At 34.9% G+C, this 23,317-nt stretch overlaps 1 protein-coding gene and 2 pseudogenes across 1 annotated transcript; all 3 read left to right on the forward strand.

Moving 5' to 3' along the window:
* Nucleotides 1–767: 767 nt before the first annotated feature.
* LOC114386253 lies at nucleotides 768–9,104 on the forward strand (annotated as a pseudogene).
* Nucleotides 9,105–16,055: 6,951 nt separating this feature from the next.
* On the forward strand, nucleotides 16,056–18,336 carry LOC114388467 (1-aminocyclopropane-1-carboxylate oxidase homolog 1-like). Its single transcript, XM_028348967.1, has 3 exons — nucleotides 16,056–16,665; nucleotides 17,225–17,546; nucleotides 17,867–18,336. The coding sequence occupies exons 1-3, from the start codon at nucleotides 16,124–16,126 to the stop codon at nucleotides 18,116–18,118; spliced, it is 1,116 nt and encodes a 371-aa protein (XP_028204768.1). The 5' UTR covers nucleotides 16,056–16,123; the 3' UTR covers nucleotides 18,119–18,336.
* Nucleotides 18,337–19,687: 1,351 nt separating this feature from the next.
* The window catches only part of LOC114387597, an 8,695-nt pseudogene continuing 5,065 nt past the window's right edge, over nucleotides 19,688–23,317 (forward strand).

Consider the following 23,317-nt stretch of genomic DNA (forward strand, 5'->3'; position numbering starts at 1 on the left):
CAAAAAGTATGATGGTAAAAATGTGATTTTAGTTTTTATATTTTTTATTAAATATAGTTAGTCTTTAATTTTTATAAAAAAAATATAAAGTTATTCTTTTTTTAAAAAAATTATAATATTTTAGGAGAAACTATATGTACATAATTTTTAAAATTTGATAACCAAATTAATTAACATGAAAGTACAAGAGTCTTGGCCTTTGACAAAAAATACAGAAACTAAAAACACATTCTTCTCTTATTTTTTCATATGGTTTTTCAATTTGTTATTTAATTAATATAAAATTTTCTTTTATTCTTCTTGAATTTGTAATCATTTATGCTTTTCCGTAGCTAGCTATTAGATGCAAATATTTATATGGGCATACATTTTATTTTGATGCAATATGGGCTTAAATTTTAAGCTGCTAGTTAGTTATAGTATCCCCCATATACATAGCAATTGCTGTAAATTACTTGTTGCATTAGCTTCATGCTAAGTATTTAAATAATCCAATTGTATAGAACTTTAATTGTCATTTTATTTCGAGTAACTTTTAGAGTAGGAGATATTCTTAGTTACTCGTAGAGTAGTACCCCAGACTATGTTTTGTAGCTATTTATTCTTTTTTATATTTCATTTCTTGTTTCTGGATTTCAAACATTTAATTTATCAGTTTTTAAATCATTATCTTTTGTAGCTGATAAAACTCCAGCATAGTGAAGAAGCTAACTTTTATTTCCACAAATATGTCATATTTTTTACCTCATAAAATTAAATGAGACGAAATGCTGCAAATTTTAAACAAGGTAACTTCTAGTTTCTTTCTTTTTTGTCCATGCATTATTATTTCCACAAATTCACCAATAGATTTTTTTAATAAAAAAGTCATCATATTATATTTGTATTCTAAAATAATTAAATATTTTAGTATTTATCTTTAAGGAGGTTAAAACATTACATGCATGTAAACACAATTTTATATATACATTAACAAGAATGAAGATTTTATAAAAAAAATTATTAAATTAATCGTAATATAGTTTTATTAGAAAAACAATAGTTATAGAGGCGATTTAACCATAGGCATTTACAAAATATGAATACTGGTGGAAGCTTTAAAAACTGAAAAGAAAATTGTGTGATGAATCAAAAGTCAAAACTTGTAGACAGTGAGGACATCAATTGACTAATTTCTTTGTGAAGTGTTAAGCTTGTATTTATAAAATACTAGAATTTCTGTGTACATTGAAAGACAAACTAAGTTTTGTGCAACTAACACCAAATAAAAAAAGATTACCGTTATTTACACTATTTTTTCTTCTTCTTGAAGTTATACTGCTATATGGAGACCATGGTCCATTGATGATCTAGAGAGTGTCTTGTATGTGTGTTATACATGTGGATGAGGATGTTCCTTTACTGTGGTTCACAAAGTGACTTCTAGTGCCACTTAACCAAAGTGTGTGAGTGTCTCTCCTCAAATAATACCGAAACATTGTGTATGATAGCACACATTATATAAAAAAAGTTTTTAAAAAAGGTTTGTCACCATGATTTGGATCACATCAAGATTTTTTAACTGTCTGTGTTTGTAATTGGAACTGCATCGATCACATTTGTCCATGAATTGTCGGGATATCAATAAATGAGATGAAATCACAACACTACTAATAATTAAAACCTTAAAAGACGAAAAGTATCCACACTAAGGTTTTAGAGTTTAGACTCTAAATTCCACTAGAAGAAACATGGGTCTCTGTTACAGATGAAATTGGAGGCCCTGTGTAGCTCAACCCTGATAGGCTGCGTGAGCTCAAAGCATTTGATGACACAAAAGCTGGTGTGATAGGTCTTGTTGATGAAGGGGTGGGTCACAAAGATCCCAAGATTGTTTGATCACCCCCTGATAATTTTGTGAAGGCCCAAATTTAGGCAACACACAACACATTATTCCTATCATAGACCTAGCAGAAGTTGGCAAAGAACCGAGTTCATGCCTAGAAATTATTGGCAGAATAAGGGAAGGAAGCTGAGAAATGGGTTTCTTTCAAGTTGTGAACCATGGTATCCCTGTCACTGTTCTAGAGGATTTCAAAGATGGGGTGCAAAGGTTTTATGAACAAGATACTGAGGTGAAAAAGGAGCTCTATACCCGGGATGAGATGAGACCTTTTGTGTATAATAACAATTATGATCTCTATAGTTCACCAGCACTCAATTGGAGGGACACTTTTATGTGTTACCTGGCTCATAATCCTCCCAAACATGAAGACTTACCACTAGTATGCAGGTAAGTTCATGCATGTATAGTGCCTTAAATCTTAGGCCACTTAGATCATTCAAGGTATATTTATAGCTTCACTTTTCCGAAAATAGATTCAGATTTTCCTCGTTGAATGCAAAACAACACAGAGTTGCTTCCACTTTTTCATGATGTCACTGTGATTTTTGGTCTCTCATCATCAATCCAAACGCACTATTTAAGGATTTTAATAAAAAAGTAATGACAATTCGTGTTTTTTTACACTATAATTCAAAAACAAATAGTCTTTATGATAAAATTGTTGACTTTTGTAAAATTACTTTAAAGGTCACTTTTAATTTTTTTTTTCTAATTGGTTAACAGTGTAACACAATGCATGAAAATAAAACTCAAATTTAGCTTTAAGTTTACGTTTGTATTAAGTTACTATGCATAAAGTGTGTGCATGATTCCTGAATAAGCTTCAACTTTCTAGTAGCATAGTAGGCTATAAATTGGGTCTCCACTATTGGGTTACAAGTGTGAGGTGAAGTCCCACATCGGGTAGAAGTGGAAAGGTTGAGCACCATATAAGTGACGAGAAGACCCATAAACCTGAGCCTTAAGGTTTTGGGTTAGAGTGTGGTGTCAGGTCTCCTTATGTGGTGGCTCGTAGTCCACAGGTGTACCCCTCGAATCTCCCCAATAATTGGTATCAGAGCCAGGTTCGACCAGGTTTCGGCTCAGACGAGTATGCAAGTACCGCAGGTGGCCAGAATGGCTAGCGGGCAGGGCAAGTACCGCAGGTGGCCATGGCTATACTCGTGGATGATAAAGACTTCCCCTCGAGGGGGAGACTACCATGTGGAAGAGACTCACACTTGAGGGGGAGATGTGTTGGGTTACAAGTGTGAGGTGAAGTCCCACATCGGGTAGAAGTGGAAAGGTTGAGCACCATATAAGTGAGGAGAAGACCCATAAACCTGAGCCTTAAGGTTTTGGGTTAGGGTGTGGTGTCAGGTCTCCTTATGTGGTGGCTCGTAGTCCACAGGTGTACCCCTCGAATCTCCCCAACATCCACTTGTGTGCACGAAGAGTTATGAATCAAGGTATCAATGAGAGGTTATAGACACACAAATATACAAACCAACACATTTTACAAAAAGTAAGATCCAAAGTTAAACATTTCATTTATACTATAAGGCATTTAATTGCTAATCGATTGCATCTTCTTGTAGGGATATACTTCTGGAATATGAGACATATGTAATGAAACTGGGAATTGCACTGTTTGAATTACTATCAGAAGCTCTAGGGCTGCATCCAGACCATTTAAAAGACATAGGTTGTGCTGAGGGACTTCTTTCACTTTGCCATTACTACCCTGCATGCCCTGAACCAGATTTAACTTAGGGAACCACCAAACTTTCTGATAGTAGTTTCCTCACATTGCTTCTCCAGGACCATATTGGTGGCCTCCAGGTTCTTTACCAGAACACGCGGATTGATATACCCTCGGAACCTGGGGCTCTTGTAGTTAACATTGGTGATCTTTTGCAGGCAAATTTTCTATTGTAATTATAAATGTATGAGTTTCTTGCCAGTTAATTTTTTAATCCATAGGAATCAAAGACAAATACCATCGAGATCTACAACAACTCACATACCCTGGTCGATTAACTGAGCTAGACCCCTTTGGTTCCCGCCATAGTTATTGTGAATGGTTATAGCATCTGAAGCTTCAATGCAAAAAGCTAATAAACTTTAACATATTTATATTAACATGGCTAGTCTAAATTATGGCTCTTTGATGCTTACTTATTAGGATTTGTGATCATGAATAAGATAGAAAAGAATAGAGTGATTTCATTGATACCATGAATGATTACAAGAGGGGTATTTATACACTGCAATAATAAGGGATAAAACTGATAGACTATATCAGCAGTAACAAACTGCAACAAACTTAACAAGAGATAAAACTGATAGACTATATTAGCAATAACAAAATGTAACAAAACAATAACTAACTGTCTGCTTGACAATTTTCCTTTACACCCCCCTTCAAATTCATGGTGAAAGCGGATGAAACCTTGAGTTTGGATCTGAATATTGTAAATTGAGGATTTGAAACAGCTTTAGTGAGAATATCAACAACCTGAAATTCAGCAGGCAGATGAACAACAACAAGCTCGCGCGACAAGACTTTATCGCGAACAAAATGAAAATCCAACTAAAAATGCTTTGTGTGAGAATGCATGACAGGATTTGCAGCAAGGTGGACAACATCTAAATTATCACAATAAATTCTTGGCAATACAACTGGAACATGCAACTCTCTGAGCAAATTCTGCAGCCATAAAATATCTGCAGCGACAGTAGCAAGTCCTCTATACTCAGTCTCAGTGCTACTTCGAGAAACAAGTTCTATACTCAGCCTCAGTGCTACTTCGAGAAACAACAACTTGCTTCCTAGAAGACCATGATACAAGATTTGGTCCAAGATACACACAGTAACTTGTGGTAGACTTTCTATCATCAGGGTATGAACCCTAATCTGAGTCACAAAAACCCATGATATGCAACTGCTGCGAAGGTTTGATGTGCAAGCCATATGTAATTGAACCTTGGAGATATCTTAAAATCCGTTTCACTGCCCTCCAATGATGCTCTTGTGGTCTATGCATAAATTGATAGACCTTATTAACGGAGAATGAAATTTCAGGCCTTATCACAATGATGTATTGAAGAGCTCTGACAATGCTTCGATAATGAGTAAGATGCTGAACTGAAAAAGAACCATCAATAGTAAGCTTTAAACCAGAAACCATGGGAGTTGGCTGAGATTTAGAGTCTAACAAATTGGTTTTATGAAGTAGATCTCTTATGTATTTTGATTGAGACAATAGAATACCACCATCAGAATAATGCTTAACCTCAATGCCAAGAAAATAATGAAGAGGACCTAAGTCCTTCAAAGAAAACTTGTTGTTAAGATGAGCAATAAGAGAGGTGATTTAAGAAGAAGAAGAGTGGGTGATGATTATATCATCAACATACACCAACACATAGGTTTTAGAGGTAGGTGTAAATCGCATGAAAAGAGAAGTATCACTCTTGGCTGAATTAAATCTCAAGGACCTCAAAGTCAAACTGAGTTTGTGAAACCAAGACCTGGGGGCCTGTTTCAAGCCATAAAGAGCTTTGAGCAGTTTGCATACTTTGTGTTTGTCGGATGAAACAAAGCTTGGTGGTTGAGTCATATATACAGTTTCTTGAAGGCCTCCATGCAAAAAGGCATTGTTGATATCCACTTGATGGATAGGCCACTACTGAGAAACCACAAGGGACATAACAATTCTAATCGTTGCTGGCTTAATCACTGGACTAAAGGTTTCTTTAAAATTAAACCCCTCTCTTTGATGATACCCTTTTGCTACCAGCCTGGCCTTGTGCCTTTGAAAACTTCCATCTGCATTAAACTTGCTTTTAAACACCCATTTGCAGCCTATAGGCTTACAACCAGGAGGTGGATCCACTAAGGACCATGCATCATTTTGGATAAGTGCGTCATGTTCCTCTTTCATAGCTTTGAGCCATTCAGGCTTGGCCATTGCTTCCTTTACAATATGTGGCTCAATAGTGTGATCATAGCTTCCTTCCTTGTAAGAAGCATAAGTTTTTAGTTTAAAGACACCAGGTTTGGCTCTGGTTGTCATGGGATGAGTATTTTGAGGAACAAAACCTGTAATTGGAGATGAAACAACTACGACAGAAGAATCACTAGTATCACACTGTAAAGAAACATTAGGTAATAAATCAGTTGTATCATTATCATTTTGGAAATTCTGAGTAGTAGGAGATAAAACGAGTAAAGGATTAGAGGAAGCAGAATTGGAAGAAGGAGGAGAATAGGCAGAAAAAAAAGGGTTGCCAGGAAGTTTATAAGGAAAAACTGACTCATGAAAGACGACATGTTGATAAATGTAGCATTTGCCAAAAGGTGAGAGACATTTATAACCCTTGTGCTGAGAACTATAACCAATGAATAGGCACATGTGTGACCGAAAGTCAAGTTTGTGTTTATTATAAGGTCACAATAGGGGATAACAAGCACATCCAAACACTCTCAAGAACTTATAATCTGGCTTTTTATGAAACAATTTTTCAAAAGGACTCATATTGTTAAGGGCAGGTGAAGGAAGATAATTGATTATAGTAGCTGTAGTGCTGAATGACTCTCCCCAAAAATTTGAAGGAAGAGAAGCTGAAGCCAACAAAGTGAGACTAATTTCTGTCAAATATCTATGCTTTCTTTCAAGTGTACCATTTTGTTCATGTGTATACGGATAAGTCAATCTGTGATGAATCCTTTGTTCAGTAAGATAAAGAGTAAAGGTGAAATACTCTTTTGCATTATCAGATTGTAAAGCTTTTAAAGTTGTGCCAAGTTGTTTTTCAGCAAGAGATTTAAATTGAAGGAAAACAGTAAATGCTTGAGATTTATTTTGAAGCAAATACATCCAAGTATATATAGAGAATGCATCAATGAATATTATGTGAAAACAAGATCAAGAGGACTAGCGTAAACATACTGAGAAGTAAAGAAAGGAAGCTGGCGTGCCTTCCCCATACAACATGATTGACAAAGCAAAGAAGTAGCTAAATGATTACATGGTATACTACAATAACTAAGTACAGATCTAACAACTTTAAGAGAGGCATGAGCAAGTCTTGAATGCCAAAGCTCCAAGACTGTGAATGAAGAATCTGTTGTAGAATGGAAAGCAGAAATGTGGTTTTAATGCTGAAGGTTGGGAAAGACATAAAGACCCTTGTTAAACTTGCCTTGAAGAAGAGTCTCCTTGGTATGTTCCTATTTGACATTACTACCATTAGCATGGAATTCAAAAAATACTTAACTATCTCGACAAAATTGTGACACACTAAGAAGATTCTTTGTAATAGATGGAACATGTAATAACTGATTCATAACAAAGTGATTGTGTGACTTAGAATCATAGAATTTAGAATTTCCAATATGCTTAATGATCAAACCTGAACCATCGATCATTCCCTGTGTAATCAGTCTTAACATAAAAGTTGCTCTCATCATTGGTGATGTGATGGCTTGCTCCGTTGTCTGGATACCAGAGAGGATCCATAATAGTTGTTGGTGTTGACATGAATGCTTGATCAAATAGAGAGAAACGCTGATACTGACTGTGATTTGCTTGAGGAGGACCTTGAAAATTCTGATTGAACCTATACCAGCAATCAATTGCTAAGTGTCCAAGCTTACTGTAAATTTGACATTATGGTCTATTGTTCTGATTCCAAGAATTATTTGAATTTTGTCCCTAGTTCGATCTGCCATTGCCTCTTCCATTGTTGTATCTTCCTCCTCGATTGTAATTGTAACCACCACGAAAGTTGGATCTACCACCGCGATTGTTATATTCTCCTCTAAATTTTGAATTATCTACTCTTCCTTTGCCAAAAGAATAACTAGGTCCAGAAGCAGTATTGGCCAGAATCAGATTTGAATCAGCTTTCTTGTGTTTCTCAAAACGCTCCTCTTGAGCCAATAGAAGTGCCTCAATATCGTCAATAGTGTATGGATCTAAACGTGATGTAACAGAAGTAACAAAAGAATCATAATCTTCAGGCAAGCCATCTAAAATCGCTTCTATATGATCATCATTAGAAATTGCAGAACCAATCGCAGCTAGTGAATCTACGATTTTCTTGATCGCAAGTAAATATTCTGAAATTGACTTATCTTTCGTAATCATACGCAACTGTACCTTCAATTTTTTTACCTTCGCACGAGTCTGAGACGCATAATAGACTTGAAATCTTTTCCAAATCTGCCATGATTGCTCCAAACCAACCATCTTTGTGAGGATTGGTGCTGATATCGATGCAAGGAGCCAGACAACGAGTAATTGATCCTGTTATTCAAAATTGAGAAAAGCTTCACTGATCATACCAACTTCTTCATATTCTTTGGACTCAAATTTCTTTGGAACGTGTTCTTCATGAAGATATTTACTGAGCTTCAAACCTCGAATTGTGGCAAGAACTTGTTGCTGTCACACTAGAAAATTCTCATCATCAAGTTTGATCGAGATCGGAGTTTGAAACGTTTGAGGATTGAAGAAAGTTTCGGAACCCTTGGTTAGAAGGCTCTGGATACCATATTAGGATTTGTGATCATGAATAAGATAGAAGACAATAGAGTGATTTCATTGATACCATGAATGATTGCAAGAGGGGTATTTATACACTGCAATAATAAGGGATAAAACTGATAGACTATATCAGTAATAACAAACTGTACCAAACTTAACAAGAGATAAAACTGATAGATTATATCAGTAATAACACAACGTAACAAAACAATAATTAACTGTCTGTTTGACAATTTTCCTTTACATTACTTAATATGTATTTTTGCGCTTATAGGTTCAATAGGCTGTTAGGAGTATCATAATTTTATATTCATATTATTAAACAATAGTACAACTTTGTAAAAAGCCTGATACAACTTTGCAACTTTTTAAGTTCCTATGATATGTAAAATGAATTTAATGAATGTGGCTAATTATTTTTTTTCCTGAACTGCAGCTGATAACAAATGATAGATTCAATAGTGTTGAACACAGAGTTGTGGCAAATCTCATAGGTCTAAGAATATTTGTAGCATGCTTTTTCAGCGCTTCTTAAATCATCACCGAAACTCTATGGACCTATAAAAGAGTTATTATTAGAAGACAATCCTCCCAAATACAGCGAAACCACAGTTGCGGAGTATGTACGCTACTACAATGCAAAAGGCCTTGATGGGACCTCTGCTCTTCAACACTTCAGGATTTGAGTTGGTGTGGTTTATTTGGCACAATAAAGGAATAAATTAGATAAGTTAGAAATTGTAACATTTTTCAAACTCGATAAGATTAAGGATCCTATATTTCTTGGACAGGATAATACACACCTATTTTCTTGATCTTAATATACTATCTGAGATGAAACAAAAACTCTTTGCTTGTGTTGATTATATATCTTTATATGAAGCTACACCTAGTTTCTAGTGAATTTATGTTTTGCCAAAAATACTTTCTAACAGCCATCAATTACAAAAACTCTTGGAGACTAGGTCTAGCAAACAAACTAAAGAAATAAATTATTCGCACTTGTTGTTTAAAGGAATAACCGTTGATATGAAATATGTACATGTTCTAGATTGCAACTCCAATTCTTAGGAAAAATAAGTGCCTGTCCAATGCTAATTTCTATCACTCCCTTAATTTGTCGTATCCATACCAGAGGTTTGGATCAAGTCCGTGCCTTATGTCGACATTTGCTGCGATTTGCTCAGTTAACTTGATGGCTAGTCAAGTCAATCGAGTGGTTGCTTTGTATTGGAACTTTGTTGATTATGATAGTTGTCAAGTTTACTAAGGTGATTGCAATCGTGGCAGCAGACTTTGTAATGTTGTATTACCTGTTACTAGAAATAATATGGAAATCATTGATATAATGGGATAGAAATATTTCTCTAGCTTATAGCACTACGATTCAGATAATTTTTATTTTTATTTTTTGGCAATTGGTGAACTCATAATGGTGGTTGAATTCAAAATGATTAAGGAAAATAAAGTGGAAATCAGAAAATTTTTCTGGCCGGTTTAGCTGTTGATTCCCCTATTGCCTCATGTCACTTTGTCTTGTTGGTGGTTACTTTGTTAGAGTCACTGTGTGGCATTATTGTCAACTGGGGATGGTGGAGGGTATGATTCCTAGGGCATTGGTAAGGTATCCATGGTCCCTTGCTATGACGAGTTAATGCATGTCGAGTATTGTGATGAGATCTATTGTGGGAACTCGATGAGTTTAATCACTTTGAGGCGCGACGAGTTAAAATTATTTTGAAAACAATTAAAGAGTCATGTGTTTTGTTCAGTTTATAGATATAGTTTGTATGCTGAAATGTTTTCTGGGTTAGACCTAAATCAGGAGGGAGAGTGTAACATCCCAAATTTTCGTAAACTAGATTAAAAAAGATTGTTATTTATAAATAAATAGAGTAAAAAAATGATGAAATTTTATAAATAAATAAATAAGGAGATATAATTATTAATTAAAATAATGATTTGAGAGAAAATAAAAAGAGTATTTTATTTAATTGTTTGATAGAGAATAAAATAAAGTTTGTTTTTATAAAATAATAAATAAATAAATAGAGTAAAAAATAGGTCGTAAATGCCCCTAGCTATAAATAACAACATGCTAGGTCAATTTTTAGACTGACTCCTCAGCCTCCTCTGCCTCACAATGTTGTTTCTTCTCTCTTCTCCCAAAACCCTCTCTTTTTCCCGCAGACCACCTAATCTGTCTCAGAAAAACGACGATCTCGGACTCGTTCACCGTTGGATCGTCGTGAAATTTGAGCACCACGTTCGAAACCCAATTACAAGAATCCTCACCGTTGGGAATTTCGATATTATGTATGAGCTAAGAGAAATACCCCTCGCATTGTAGCATTTTCCTTTCCCGCAGAAACCCAGAACTGTCTCGGTAAAACTACGACCCCAGTTTCGTTAACCATTGGATTTTTATGAAATTTGGATATGTTGTTATAAATTCAATTTCGCACGCTTTCACCATTGGGATTTGCGAGATAATATTTGTGGAGGGAGAAAAATAAATCGCATGGTGACAGTACAAGTGGAGGCTTCAATCCCTTCTCTGTCTCTTTGACGTTTAGGAATTCTATCGGAGCAGCTAGAGGAAAAAAATTGGAGGAATATCATAGAACCACTAGAGATGCTGCTATCGCTGGCTGAAGACACATGAGTCCGCTTAGAGGTAAGGGATGAGGTATTCACAATTGGGAATTAGTGAGAACATGTGTAGGGATCCTTAGAGATATCAATTGGAATGAGTTTTGGAGTGTTTTTGCAATTTTCATTTTATCCTTATAATTATTACAGTGAATTATATATATTTGACAGACCAATTGTTGTGGAATTGATATGCTATTGTGTTGAGCGTGAACCCTATAAATCAAATACTTTTTCTAATTAATATGAATGAATGAAATAAAGGAGAAATTTAGAGAGAGATATTGATTTTGTATTTTCTCTTTTTCTTGTTGTTTAGGTTTTCATATATAATTTAAAAAGTTAATATCATAATTGAAATTGACCAAAGTGTTCATATAATTATTTAGAATTTGTGCATTGAAAGCTTACTTTGTAATTTGTGATTCAATATGATGTATGCTAGCTTATATATATATAGAGGTTGTTATTTATATTAATAATTTATGTAAATAATATTGTAGAGTGTTATAGTATGATTCCAAAAATTATTAAGTGTTGGAGTTTGAGAATATTATGGTTAAATTTGATGAACATGTGTATGTTGTACCTTATGAATATCATTAGGAATGTTATGAGATGGTTGATGTGATGTTATGAGATGTTAAAGTGTGGACATGATATTCGATTGTAAATAAGTGAATGTGTTTAACACTTGATGTTACATTAATTATATCGTGAGCTATGAATTATACAATAACCCGACCAGTGTTTATGCGCAGTGTTAAAGAGAAAGTGTAGGTTCCTAGTTAGGAACCAGTGTTAAATTATAGCGCAATTGTGTTAAACATGTTTGAAACATGAGTGTGAGGTCATGGTATTGTATAGTTCATGAGCAGTGCTTATAAATGAAATATGTGATGAATTGTGGAATAATATGTTGCCTTGAGATTATAATATTGTTATTGAGATTGAGTGAAAGTGTAAAGTAGAACAGGTGTTGAATTGTGAGATACGTGAAAACATGTGATGGTAGATTATGACATTATGAGATGTGAAATTGTGAATGAGTTTTGGTTGCGAATAAATGTGTGATTAATTCTTGATGTGACATTATTTGTGTTGTAAGCTGTGAATTGTACAATAACCCGACCAGTGTTATCTTGAGAAAAGTGTAAATGCGCAGTGTTAAAGAGAAAATGTAGGTTTCCTATTTAGGAACCAGTGTTAAAGAGAAAGTGTAGGTTCCTATTTAGGAACCAGTGTTAAATTGTAGCGCAATATGTTGTACGTGTTTAAGACACGAGTGTGAGGTCGTGGATATTGTATAATTCACTAGCAGTGTCTGTGTGCTAAAATGATTTAGGGGTTGGACCTGAATCAGGAGGGAGAGGCCCTGACGGACTCTTCGGATTGTAGGCCTTGGGGGTCATCAGGTTTGAGTGCTCCTTTAAACCTATGTTGATCCCTTATGGTTGGAGCATTCTCGCAAAACATCGTGACCCTGACTAGTCTCCCTATGATTTTACTTAGTGAGAGTGACCTGGCAAACCCATTGTGTGGTGTGTCTTGTTATGTACTCCTAAGCGCCCCAGGGTGGTTTTTCACTGACATGGTACCACATTGCATGTAGGCTTGAGTCTTAGCATAATTGTCTCATGCGCTTGCTAATTTTTTATTATGAAATTGAGGTGTTATTATGTCTTGATCAGAGTGTGTGATTCTTGTGTAATGTGATTGATGATTGAAAAGTGTGATTGATGGATGAAAAGTGAACTTTGAATGACAAAGTGATGAAATTACGTGAATTACATGTAAGTAAGTTTTATTTGGTTTATATGATATGTATATCTAGTTGTCTTGTTTCTCTATTAGTTAGGAATGTGATAACTCACTCCCAGTTTGCTGTTTGTGTTTGGATCCTGTGATGATCTTGAACTTTGTGTTCGGGGGAGCAGATGACTAGGTGAACTGCTTTAAGGAATATTGTGCTGAAGGACGTCGGGACACAACGCTCTGATAAGATGTGACATTGTGATATAAGTTTTTATGTTAATTTTATGATGTTAGTCTATTTTATTTCACCTCACTGATTTAACAAAATATTTTTGTAAATTTGACGGCCTTATTTTGAGCCGAATATATTTTTAATGAGTTTATTTGGTAATTGAAATGAATGTGAACCTTTTACCCATTTGATTTTTGTTTACCAATATATTTTATTTATTTATATATATGTCGGGGTAGAGGGTGTCATAGAGAGGCCCTGACGAACTCTTCAGAGTCTAGACCTTGGGGGTAAATATACCTAGTTTGAATGTCCCTTTAAGTCTGTGCCGATCCCACATGGTTGAAGCATTCTCGTAAAACAGCGTGATCCTAATTGGTTTCTTTATGATTTTACCTAGTGAGAGTAACCTGACTTACCAGTGTGTGGTCTGTCTTGTCAAATACTCCTGGTATAGGATTGAGACTTAGTATATTTGTTGCATAACGCTTCTGTATTGATCAAGATTGATTGGTTGAGTGATATTGTGCTTTGATCCCTGAGTACATGAATGATGTGAAAATATGTGAGACGTGTAATGTTTCTTTCAAAATGATCCCTTGTCTTGCCCAACTTGTTGGTTGGATATGCAGTTATAGCTCTTTCTATCCTTCTCTTGTATATTTTGATAATTGATCTCTTCTAATGAGATCCTCAACCACGTCCTTCAGTGTGATGTAGTAGTCGGTGTTGTGTTTGACAAATTTATGATGATGATGATGATATTTTGTCTTATAAATTCTAGGTTTAGGTATTCAAGGACATGACCAATTGTAGTTGGTGTATAGAGGTTTTGATGTATTGGTTCCTCTGTTGATGGTGGAGGAGGAAGGTGCTCATGGTTGGGTTTCATGGCCACATTGGTGACTGAGTGATGTTGGACTCGAACGATTGACGGTAAATCGTTATCACACAGGCTTCAAGTGTTCGACACTAGTCCTCTGAGATTGAGATGGAATATTCAAACAAAATATCTTTGAACACACGCAAGCCAAGCTATAGTGGTGTACTTTCAAGGATTCTAATGCTCATGTCAGTGAAAACAGTTACATATGGGTGATCAAAGATAGAAAACACCTTAGACCCTTGGGGTTCTATTCATACCATTCCTTCATTGCTATTATGAAAATTCTTAAATGAGGTAATGTGGAAAATGCCTCACTAAGCAAATCCGAACATAATTGCTACCTCTAAGAGAATATAGGTAATGATTCTATGCTTCGCACCTACATGGTGGTCCTCTAGGCTCCAGAAGGTTCATGAAGGGCATTTAAGGTTCGATTATTGGACCTTAATTATTGGCTCAACACATTGATTTACTTTGCCAAATTGTGCCCAAAATCTCCAAAGAGGTCCAAACCAGTTTTAAGAAATGAATAAAAACTTGTAGACAGGGATGATATCAATTGACTAATTGATAACTGCTAATTATGAGTATATTTTGGGGTTAAATTATAGAAGAATTTGTATTTTTTTTCTTCTAATTATTCCTTTTTGAGCAAATAATTATTAAATTAACATCATTTAAATATTTGTGCGGAGAATATTAAAAGTGATGGATTTATGAAGTTTAGTGAGTAAAATAAAGCTAAAAAAATGCAGCTAATTAAGGAAATCAAACTAATTGAGGAAATAAGGACTAATTAAGAAAAGAAGACTAATTGAGAAAAAAAGGCTAATTAAGGAAAATAAGACTAATTGAGGAAAGCAGGAAAACAGAATAATTAAGAAAAATATAATAATTAAGGAAAGAAAGACTAATTAAGAAAATTAGACTAATTCAGAAGCTCGCTAATCTGCACCTATAAAAAAAAAAGAGAAGAAAGAGAAGACAAACAGAAATTTGAATAAAATACAATTCTTTGTAGAAGGCAAAGGCGAAAAGAAGGAGAAACAAACAAAGAGAATCATTTCTTCCCTCCATTCCTTTTCTTATCTTTTTCTCCTTTACTAAATATTTCCCTCTTACAATTGTAAAGTCTACATGACAATGAGAGATTAAATCCCCTTTGTTAGAAATTTGACACCTAACTATTCTTGATATAATTTCTCTTTATATCTATTTATGAATATTACTTTTACACTATCCTTTCTTGTGCTTAATATTATTGTTTGTGTTTTGATCACCCATTTGCATGGTAAGTTTTAGGGGTAGCGTTGAAAAATATTATTTTCTAATAAAACTAGGAAATGATATCTAAATAAAGTCATCACTTGGGATATGTTGATATTTGTTTAGCCTGTTATATATCTTTATTCTTAATGCAATTTACTATTTTAGCTATGCAAAGAGATTTGGGAGAGAAAATAGATAAATTAAACTCTTTCGTGCGGAGGACCAAAGTTAGAGTATACTAGTAGATGCATGTGTAAATTGAAATAATTATAAATAGAGAAAAATCATTAACATTACATCAAGGAATAGCTCTGGTTGACTAAGTTCTCAACATTACAATATTATTAGGTTTTCTTATCTTTTCTGTCTTTAATTAATTAATTTATATTCATGTTTAATTCTTTTTCTTGTTTGATTTAATTTTCAGAAATTTAATTTACTATTTTCTACTACCTTTTCCAAATATTTTTTTTTAATTAAATATTCATCTATCTAAGTATAAACAAAATCCTTATGGATACGATATTTGGATTTCTGTTTTAATTTTACTAGTTGGACACATTGATATACTTGTCAATCCATCAAAACTAATATCTTTGTGAAATGCACCGCCAAAAATTAAGCTTGCAATTATAAAATACTAGAACTTTTGTCTAAATTTCAGAGGCAAAGTGAGTTTTGAGTATCTAATAATACAAAATAAAGGAGAGACTACCGTAATTAACACTTGTCTGATTGTTATACATCTAGACGTGGAAGTATTTAATTGTGGTCACAAAGTGACTTCCACATATGTGTCTCTATCATTACATACCTAAAGATATTTTATTATAACTGCACATTATTGAAGAAGACTATAAGGTTGCAGAATAAGGTTATGAACTCTTTAGTCCACTACAAGCCGAAGGAATATGGAGGTTTCTATTACAGATGAAATTGCAGGCACTATGGAGCTCAACCCTGATAGGCTGGGTGAGCTCAAAGCATTTGATGACACAAAAGCTGGTGTGAAAGGCCTTGTTGATGAAGGGGTCGCAAAGATCCCAAGATTATTTCATCATCCACCTGATGAATTTGTCATGGCTTCAAAGTTAGGCAACACAGAATACACTATACCTGTTATAGACCTTGCAGAAGTTGGCAAAGATCCAAGTTCACGCCAAGAAATTATAGGCAGAATAAGGGAAGCTTCTGAGAGATGGGGTTTCTTTCAGGTGGTCAACCATGGCATCCCTGTGACTGTTCTAGAGGACTTGAAAGATGGGGTGCAAAGGTTTCATGAACAAGATATTGAGGAGAAGAAAGAGCTATATACCCGTGACCATATGAAACCTCTGGTGTATAATAGCAATTTTGATCTGTACAGTTCACCAGCCCTCAATTGGAGGGACAGTTTCATGTGTTACCTGGCTCCTAATCCTCCCAAACCTGAAGACTTGCCAGTAGTATGCAGGTAATTAGTTCATGTATGTATACTGCCTTGAATTTTAGGCCATTTAGATCAAGGTATATTTAGCTTTATAAGTTTATATTTGTATGATGTTACTATGCATAAAGGTTGTGCATGGTTCCTGAATAAGATTCAACCTTCTAATAGCTTTATAAATTGTCTCCACTCGAGTGCATCAAGAGTTATCAATCAAGGTATAAAATATGAAGTTAGCTAAACAAATAGACAAATCAATACAACTTCCAAAAGGGAGGAAGATACAAAGCTAAAGGCATGCTACTTCTAATTTCATTTCCTGTTCTTATTTTTAATTACCAAATGGACACCTCGTTTTCAATTTGTTTCCTGTGCAAAAATATGTACAGGTAAAAGAGAAAAACAAAAAGAAAGTTATTTTCACTATTTCCTGGTACAAATATTTGAAAACAGAAAACGAAAAGAAGGTGACAATTTTATAATTAAAAGTGAAATGAGAAAACGTTTTTCTCAAACTAAACAAATAACAATCCCTAAGGTTTCCATTTCTACTATGTAATTGCTTACTGACTGCATTTTCTTGTAGGGATATACTTTTGGAATATGGGACATATGTAATGAAGCTTGGAATTGCTCTATTTGAATTATTATCAGAAGCTCTTGGGCTGCACCCAGACCATTTAAAAGACTTGGGTTGTGCTGAGGGACTTATTTCACTTTGCCATTACTACCCTGCATGCCCTGAACCAGATTTAACTTTGGGAACCACAAAGCATTCTGATAATTGTTTCCTCACAGTGCTTCTCCAGGATCATATTGGTGGCCTGCAGGTTCTTTACCAGAACATGTGGATTGATATAACCCCAGAACCTGGGGCTCTTGTTGTTAACATTGGTGATCTTCTACAGGCAAGTTCTCTATCGTTATTGTGCATGTTTGATCCGTGGGAATCGAAGACAGTGTTAGGAGGTTTACATAAAAATGGCTAGTCTATGTTATGGCTGTAGATGGTTAATATGTATCTTAGGCTTAGCCCTTACATGTTCAAATGGCTGTTATTATCATACTCTTATATTCATATTATTAAATATTGCGACTCCTAAAACAGCACCAAATTTGTAATGACATTTTTCCCATGTAAAAAGCTAAAATCTGATACAACTTTGCAACTTTGCAAGTTCTTAATATTGACATGAATGTGGCTAATTTTTTTTCCCTTTAACTGCAGCTTATAACAAATGACAGATTCAAGAGCGTAGAACATAGAGTACAGGCAAATCTCATAGGTCCAAGAATATCTGTTGCATGCTTTTTCAGCGAAGGTCTTAAATCATCACCAAAACCCTATGGACCTATAAAAGAATTATTGACAGAAGACAATCCTCCCAAATACAGAGAAACCACAGTTGCGGAGTATGTACGGTATTTCGAAGCTAAAGGTCTTGATGGAACCTCTGCACTTCAACACTTCAAGATTTGAGTTGAATTGGTGTGTGGTTTATTTAGCACAATAAATGAATAGATTAGATAAGTTGGATATTATAACATTTATGAAACTAAATAAGATTAAGGATCTTATATTCTTATTCTTGGACTGGAAATCTGTGGTATCGTTTGTCTTGTAACTAAGTCATTATAATATACCGTATGAGGTGAAACAAGAACTCTGCTTGTGTTGATTATGTATCTTCATATGAAGCTACGCCTAGCAAATTTATGTTCTGCTAAAAAAACTTTCCAACAGTCACCAAATACACAAATTCTTAGAGAGTACGTGCTTCAAAACATAAACGAAAGAAACAAGTTATTGGCACTAGCTGTTTAAAGGCATAATCGTTGATATGCTATATCATATGTTCAACCCATTTTATATTGATTGATTTAATGAACGATTTTATAGTAATCGATTTTATGGTGACTATCTTAATGACCAATTTTAAAGACGGATGTAGTAACTAATTTAGTGACCACATGTTCTAGATTGCAACCCCAATTCTTGTATCTGTGAAATTTTATATATGTGAAAAGTTTGAAAGGAAACCCAATTTACACGGAAATTATGTGAAGGCAAAGAAGCATGGGGCACTGTAGAAAATGATCTTTGTTTATAAGAAAAATACTAGCAATATACACTCTAATGCACCCTTTGATCACATTCTTTATTATTATGTGAAATTTATTAGAAATCACATAATTTTGTTGGTCCAGTTTTTACTTAATGAGTTTTATTCATGATTTTATAGTTTTCAAATGAATTTTAACCAACAATTGGTAAGTGTTAGAAGGAGGTGTTTGAGAGTAGTGTGTGTTACTAGCACTCCTCTTGTTTATAATCATGTGATTTCCTTTCAGCACAATAGGGATGAGCTGCCCATGAATAAATATATTGACCGGGACATTTCTTTGTTTTGCTTTATCGGTTTGTCATTCATTTTTTTATAGGAAGTCCTATTCATGCAAAATCTCTTAAGTTGAATAGTCCCCACCTAAAGTAAAGTATTGGGAAGGATGGGTAAGTTCTGATCAAACATATGATCATCATAAAAAAATGCATTTTTGTTCCTTTCCATGTGCCCCGCTTACCATGAGTTTGGGTAACCACGTACCATGTAAAAGGAAATTAAAGCTAGTACCCAATTATCAAACTATATGATCCTTAACTCTTAAGCCACGCATGAACGAGGAGAGGGTGGTTTTACTTTTAAATTCAAGCAAATAGCCTCCAGATCAAGACCTAGATTAAAGATATACTTAAATATATTAGTTCACTATTGATTCCACTGACCTATTCTTTAGGTGGATTGTCACGCTTCTACTAAGCAAATTAGAAAAACTTCATGCTTAGTTACTCGTTTAATCCAAGTTGTCACAATATGACGATAGTTTAATTGTCTCGAGAATCCAGGGAAAGAAAATGAGGATGCCTTAGTTTATTCAACTCTTATGGAAAACTGAAATTGAAACCAGAGCATTTCCACCTACTCCTCAATTCTTGAACCTTTCATAGTTGCTTTCATTACAGAATTGATGCATAGAATAGCCTCAAAATATGGTGATCACAAGAACAGATGAGTTGGAGGCAGGAACTGTTTCCAGTTATGACAGGATAAGTGAACTTAAGGCATTTGATGATTCAAAGGCTGGTGTCCAAGGACTGGTAGAAAATGGTGTGACAAAAGTTCCACGTATGTTCTATTGTGAACATACTAATGACAGTAATGGCTCAACCAGTGAACCAAATTCAAAGTTCAGTATTCCCACCATTGTGAACCAAATTCAAAGTTCAGTATTCCCACCATTGAGCTCATAGGCATGTTGGAAGAATAAGAAGATTTTATTTCATTTGGCACACAAAATACAAGAGTATGATCCCCTATTTATACTAAAATAGAGTGACCACTCACATAATTTGCTTATTCAAGAATACTAAATGCTCACATAATTGCTTATTCAAGACTTTGTAACTTACAACCTTACAACTTTCATCTTCCACAATTTAAGGCTCATAAAACTTGTTATTATTATTTTTCTAATTAATATCTAACATCCTCCCTTAATTGGAAAATTATTCTGCGCACCAAATCTTGTTCGCAATCTTCGAAAATCTTCAAATTTGAGAGGCTTGGTGAAAATATCCGCAACTTGATCTTGAGTTTTCACATGAGTCAATTCTACTTCTTTCTTTGTAATGCACTCTCTAATGAAATGATACCTTGTATCTATATGCTTACTTCGTTCATGGAACACCGGATTCTTGGCAAGCTCTTGTGCAGATCTATTATCAACATAGATCTTTGTGCTTTCCTTTTGCAACAACTGAAATTCCTCCAACAATCTTTTTAGCCAAATGGCATGACATGTGCAAGAAGTTGCAGCTACATACTCGGTTTCACAAGTAGAAAGTGTCACAATGCCTTGCTTCTTAGAACTCCATGTAAAAACACAATCACCCATAAAAAATACAAATCCGGTAGTACTTTTTCTATCATCAACATCTCCGGCAAAATCACTATCACAAAATCCCACAAGCTTATAGTTATTGGAGGGAGAATAAAACAATCCAAAATCAATTGTACCTTTCAAGTAACGAAGAATTATTTTTGCGGCTTTTAGATGAGGAGAGGTAGGAGCCTCCGTAAAGTGACACACAACTCCCACCGCATATAGAATATCGGGCCTTGTATTGGTTAGATACCTTAAACTCCCCACAAGACTCTTGAAGACCGTGGAGTCTACCTTCTCTCCTTCATCAAACTTTGATAACTTCAAGCCACCTTCCATAGGTGTGTTCACAGAATTGCAATCAAGCATATTAAATTTCTTCAACACTTCTTTTGTGTAACTTTCTTGTGAGACAAAGATACCATTCTCCGTTTGCTTCACTTCCATTCCCAAGTAATATGACATGAGTCCCATATCTGTCATATCAAATTCATGAGACATGGACTCCTTGAAGTCTTCAAACAAATTTGGGTTATTGCCGGTAAAGATAAGGTCATCCACATAAAGACAAATAAATAAGACATCACCATTATTAAAAGTTTTAACATAAAGAGCATACTCATTTTGACAACGAACAAACCCATTGTCTTGGAAGTACTTGTCAATGCGAGTATTCCATGTCCTCGGTGCTTGCTTTAGACCATACAACGCCTTGTTCAATTTCAAGACTTTTCCTTCTTGACCTTCGATGACAAAACCCATTGGTTGTTCAACATAGACATCTTCTTCAAGATAGCCATTTAGAAATGCTGATTTTACATCAAGCTGAAAAATTCTCCACTTCATTTGAGCTGCCAAGGAAATAAGAAGACGAATGGTTCTCATGCGGGCAACCGGTGCAAACACTTCATCATAATCAACTCCATATTGTTGCTTGTAGCCTTTAGCTACAAGTCTTGCTTTGTGTCTCTCAACCTCTCCTTTTCCATTCTTCTTGATTTTGAACACCCATTTGACTCCAATTGCTTCATGACCTTTGGGAAGGCTTGATAACTCCCAAGTGTTGTACTTCTCAATGGCTTTGATTTCTTCTTTCATGGCTTGTCTCCACCTTTTGTCTTTCATTGCTTCATCAAAGTTTAAGGGTTCACTGTCAACAAAAAGACAAAACAAATCATTTATAACTTCAGTTTCATCATATAATTCTTGAAAATTTCTCATTCTTCTTGGCCTTTCACTTGAACTCCCTTCGGAAGATGATGAAGCTTCATTGGTTGAAGGAGTTGGTGAAAGTGCTGGAGTTGAATCATTTGGAGTCAAGGCTTCTTCATCTATTTCTTCAAAGTACGGGAAAAAATCATAAGTGTCTTCTTTCTCCTCCTAATTCCATGTGCCTTCTTCATAGAACTCGACATCTCGGCTTACAATTGTCTTTCCATTGTTTGGATTGTACAATTTGTAGCCTTTTGAGCTTGCATCATAGCCAATGAACACATGTTTCTCACTCCGATCATCAAGCTTGAATCTTCCTTGGTCGGGTACATGAGCATATGCAATGCTCCCAAATACTCTCAAGTGATCAACTCTTGGCTTCACTCCACTCCATGCTTCTTGTGGTGTTTGATCTTTGACATTCTTTGTTGGGGAGCGATTGGACAAATAAACGGCACATGCAACAGCTTCGGCCCAAAATTCCTTTGGCATATTTTTAGCCTTCAACATACATCTAGTCATATTAAGAATAGTTCTATTTTTTCTCTCCGCTACCCCATTTTGTTGTGGAGATCTAGGAACCATTAGAGGGCGACGAATCCCATATTTTTCACAAAATTCATTAAATTCTTTTGATGTGAATTCGCCACCTCTATCGGATCTTAGAGCTTTGATTACATAACCACTCTCCTTTTCCACAAGAGCTTTAAAATTTTTAAAAGCTACAAATGCCTCAGATTTTTTCTTTAGAAAATAAACCCAACTCTTTCTACTATAATCATCAATAAAAAGCAAGAAATATTTATTGTTACCACATGAAGGAGGATTGATTGGGCCACACACATCGGTGTAAACAAGTTGGAGAGGCTCCTTTGCTCTTGAATTAGCTTCTTTTGGAAAACTCCTTCTTGCATGCTTTCCAAGGAGACATGCTTCACACAATTGATTAGTATGGTTGATGTGAGGCATCCCTTTCACCATCTTCTCCTCTCCTAAGGATTTTAGTGCTCCAAAATTCAAGTGCCCAAATCTCATATGCCAACACCATGATTCATCTTTTATGCTAGCCTTCAAACATTTTGCTTCATTGGTTTTAATGTTCAAAGTGAACATTCTATTTCTTGACATAAACACCTTGGCAATCAAATTAGAATTTTGATCTTGAAGGCATAAAAACAATCTTTCATATAAATTTCATACCCCTTTTCAACAAGTTGTCCCAAACTCAAAATATTGCTTTTTAGTTTAGGAACATAGTAAACATCCGTGATTAATTTGTGAGCACCATCTTTTAAAGAAATTAAAATGGTACCTTTTCCTTATATTTGCACCTTGAAAGAATCTCCAAAAGAAACATTTCCTTTCACCTTCTCATCAAGTTCCACAAATTTCTCTTTGCATCCACACATGTGATTGCTTGCTCCATTGTCAAGATACCATAAGCATTTGTCTTCCTTCTCACCATTATTAAGTGATAGTAGTAGTGTTGACTCTTCAACTTCTTTATCTTCTTTATCATCAACAA

The sequence above is a fragment of the Glycine soja genome, chromosome 15 (assembly GCF_004193775.1).
Source record: "Glycine soja cultivar W05 chromosome 15, ASM419377v2, whole genome shotgun sequence".
Lineage (NCBI taxonomy): Eukaryota > Viridiplantae > Streptophyta > Magnoliopsida > Fabales > Fabaceae > Glycine > Glycine soja.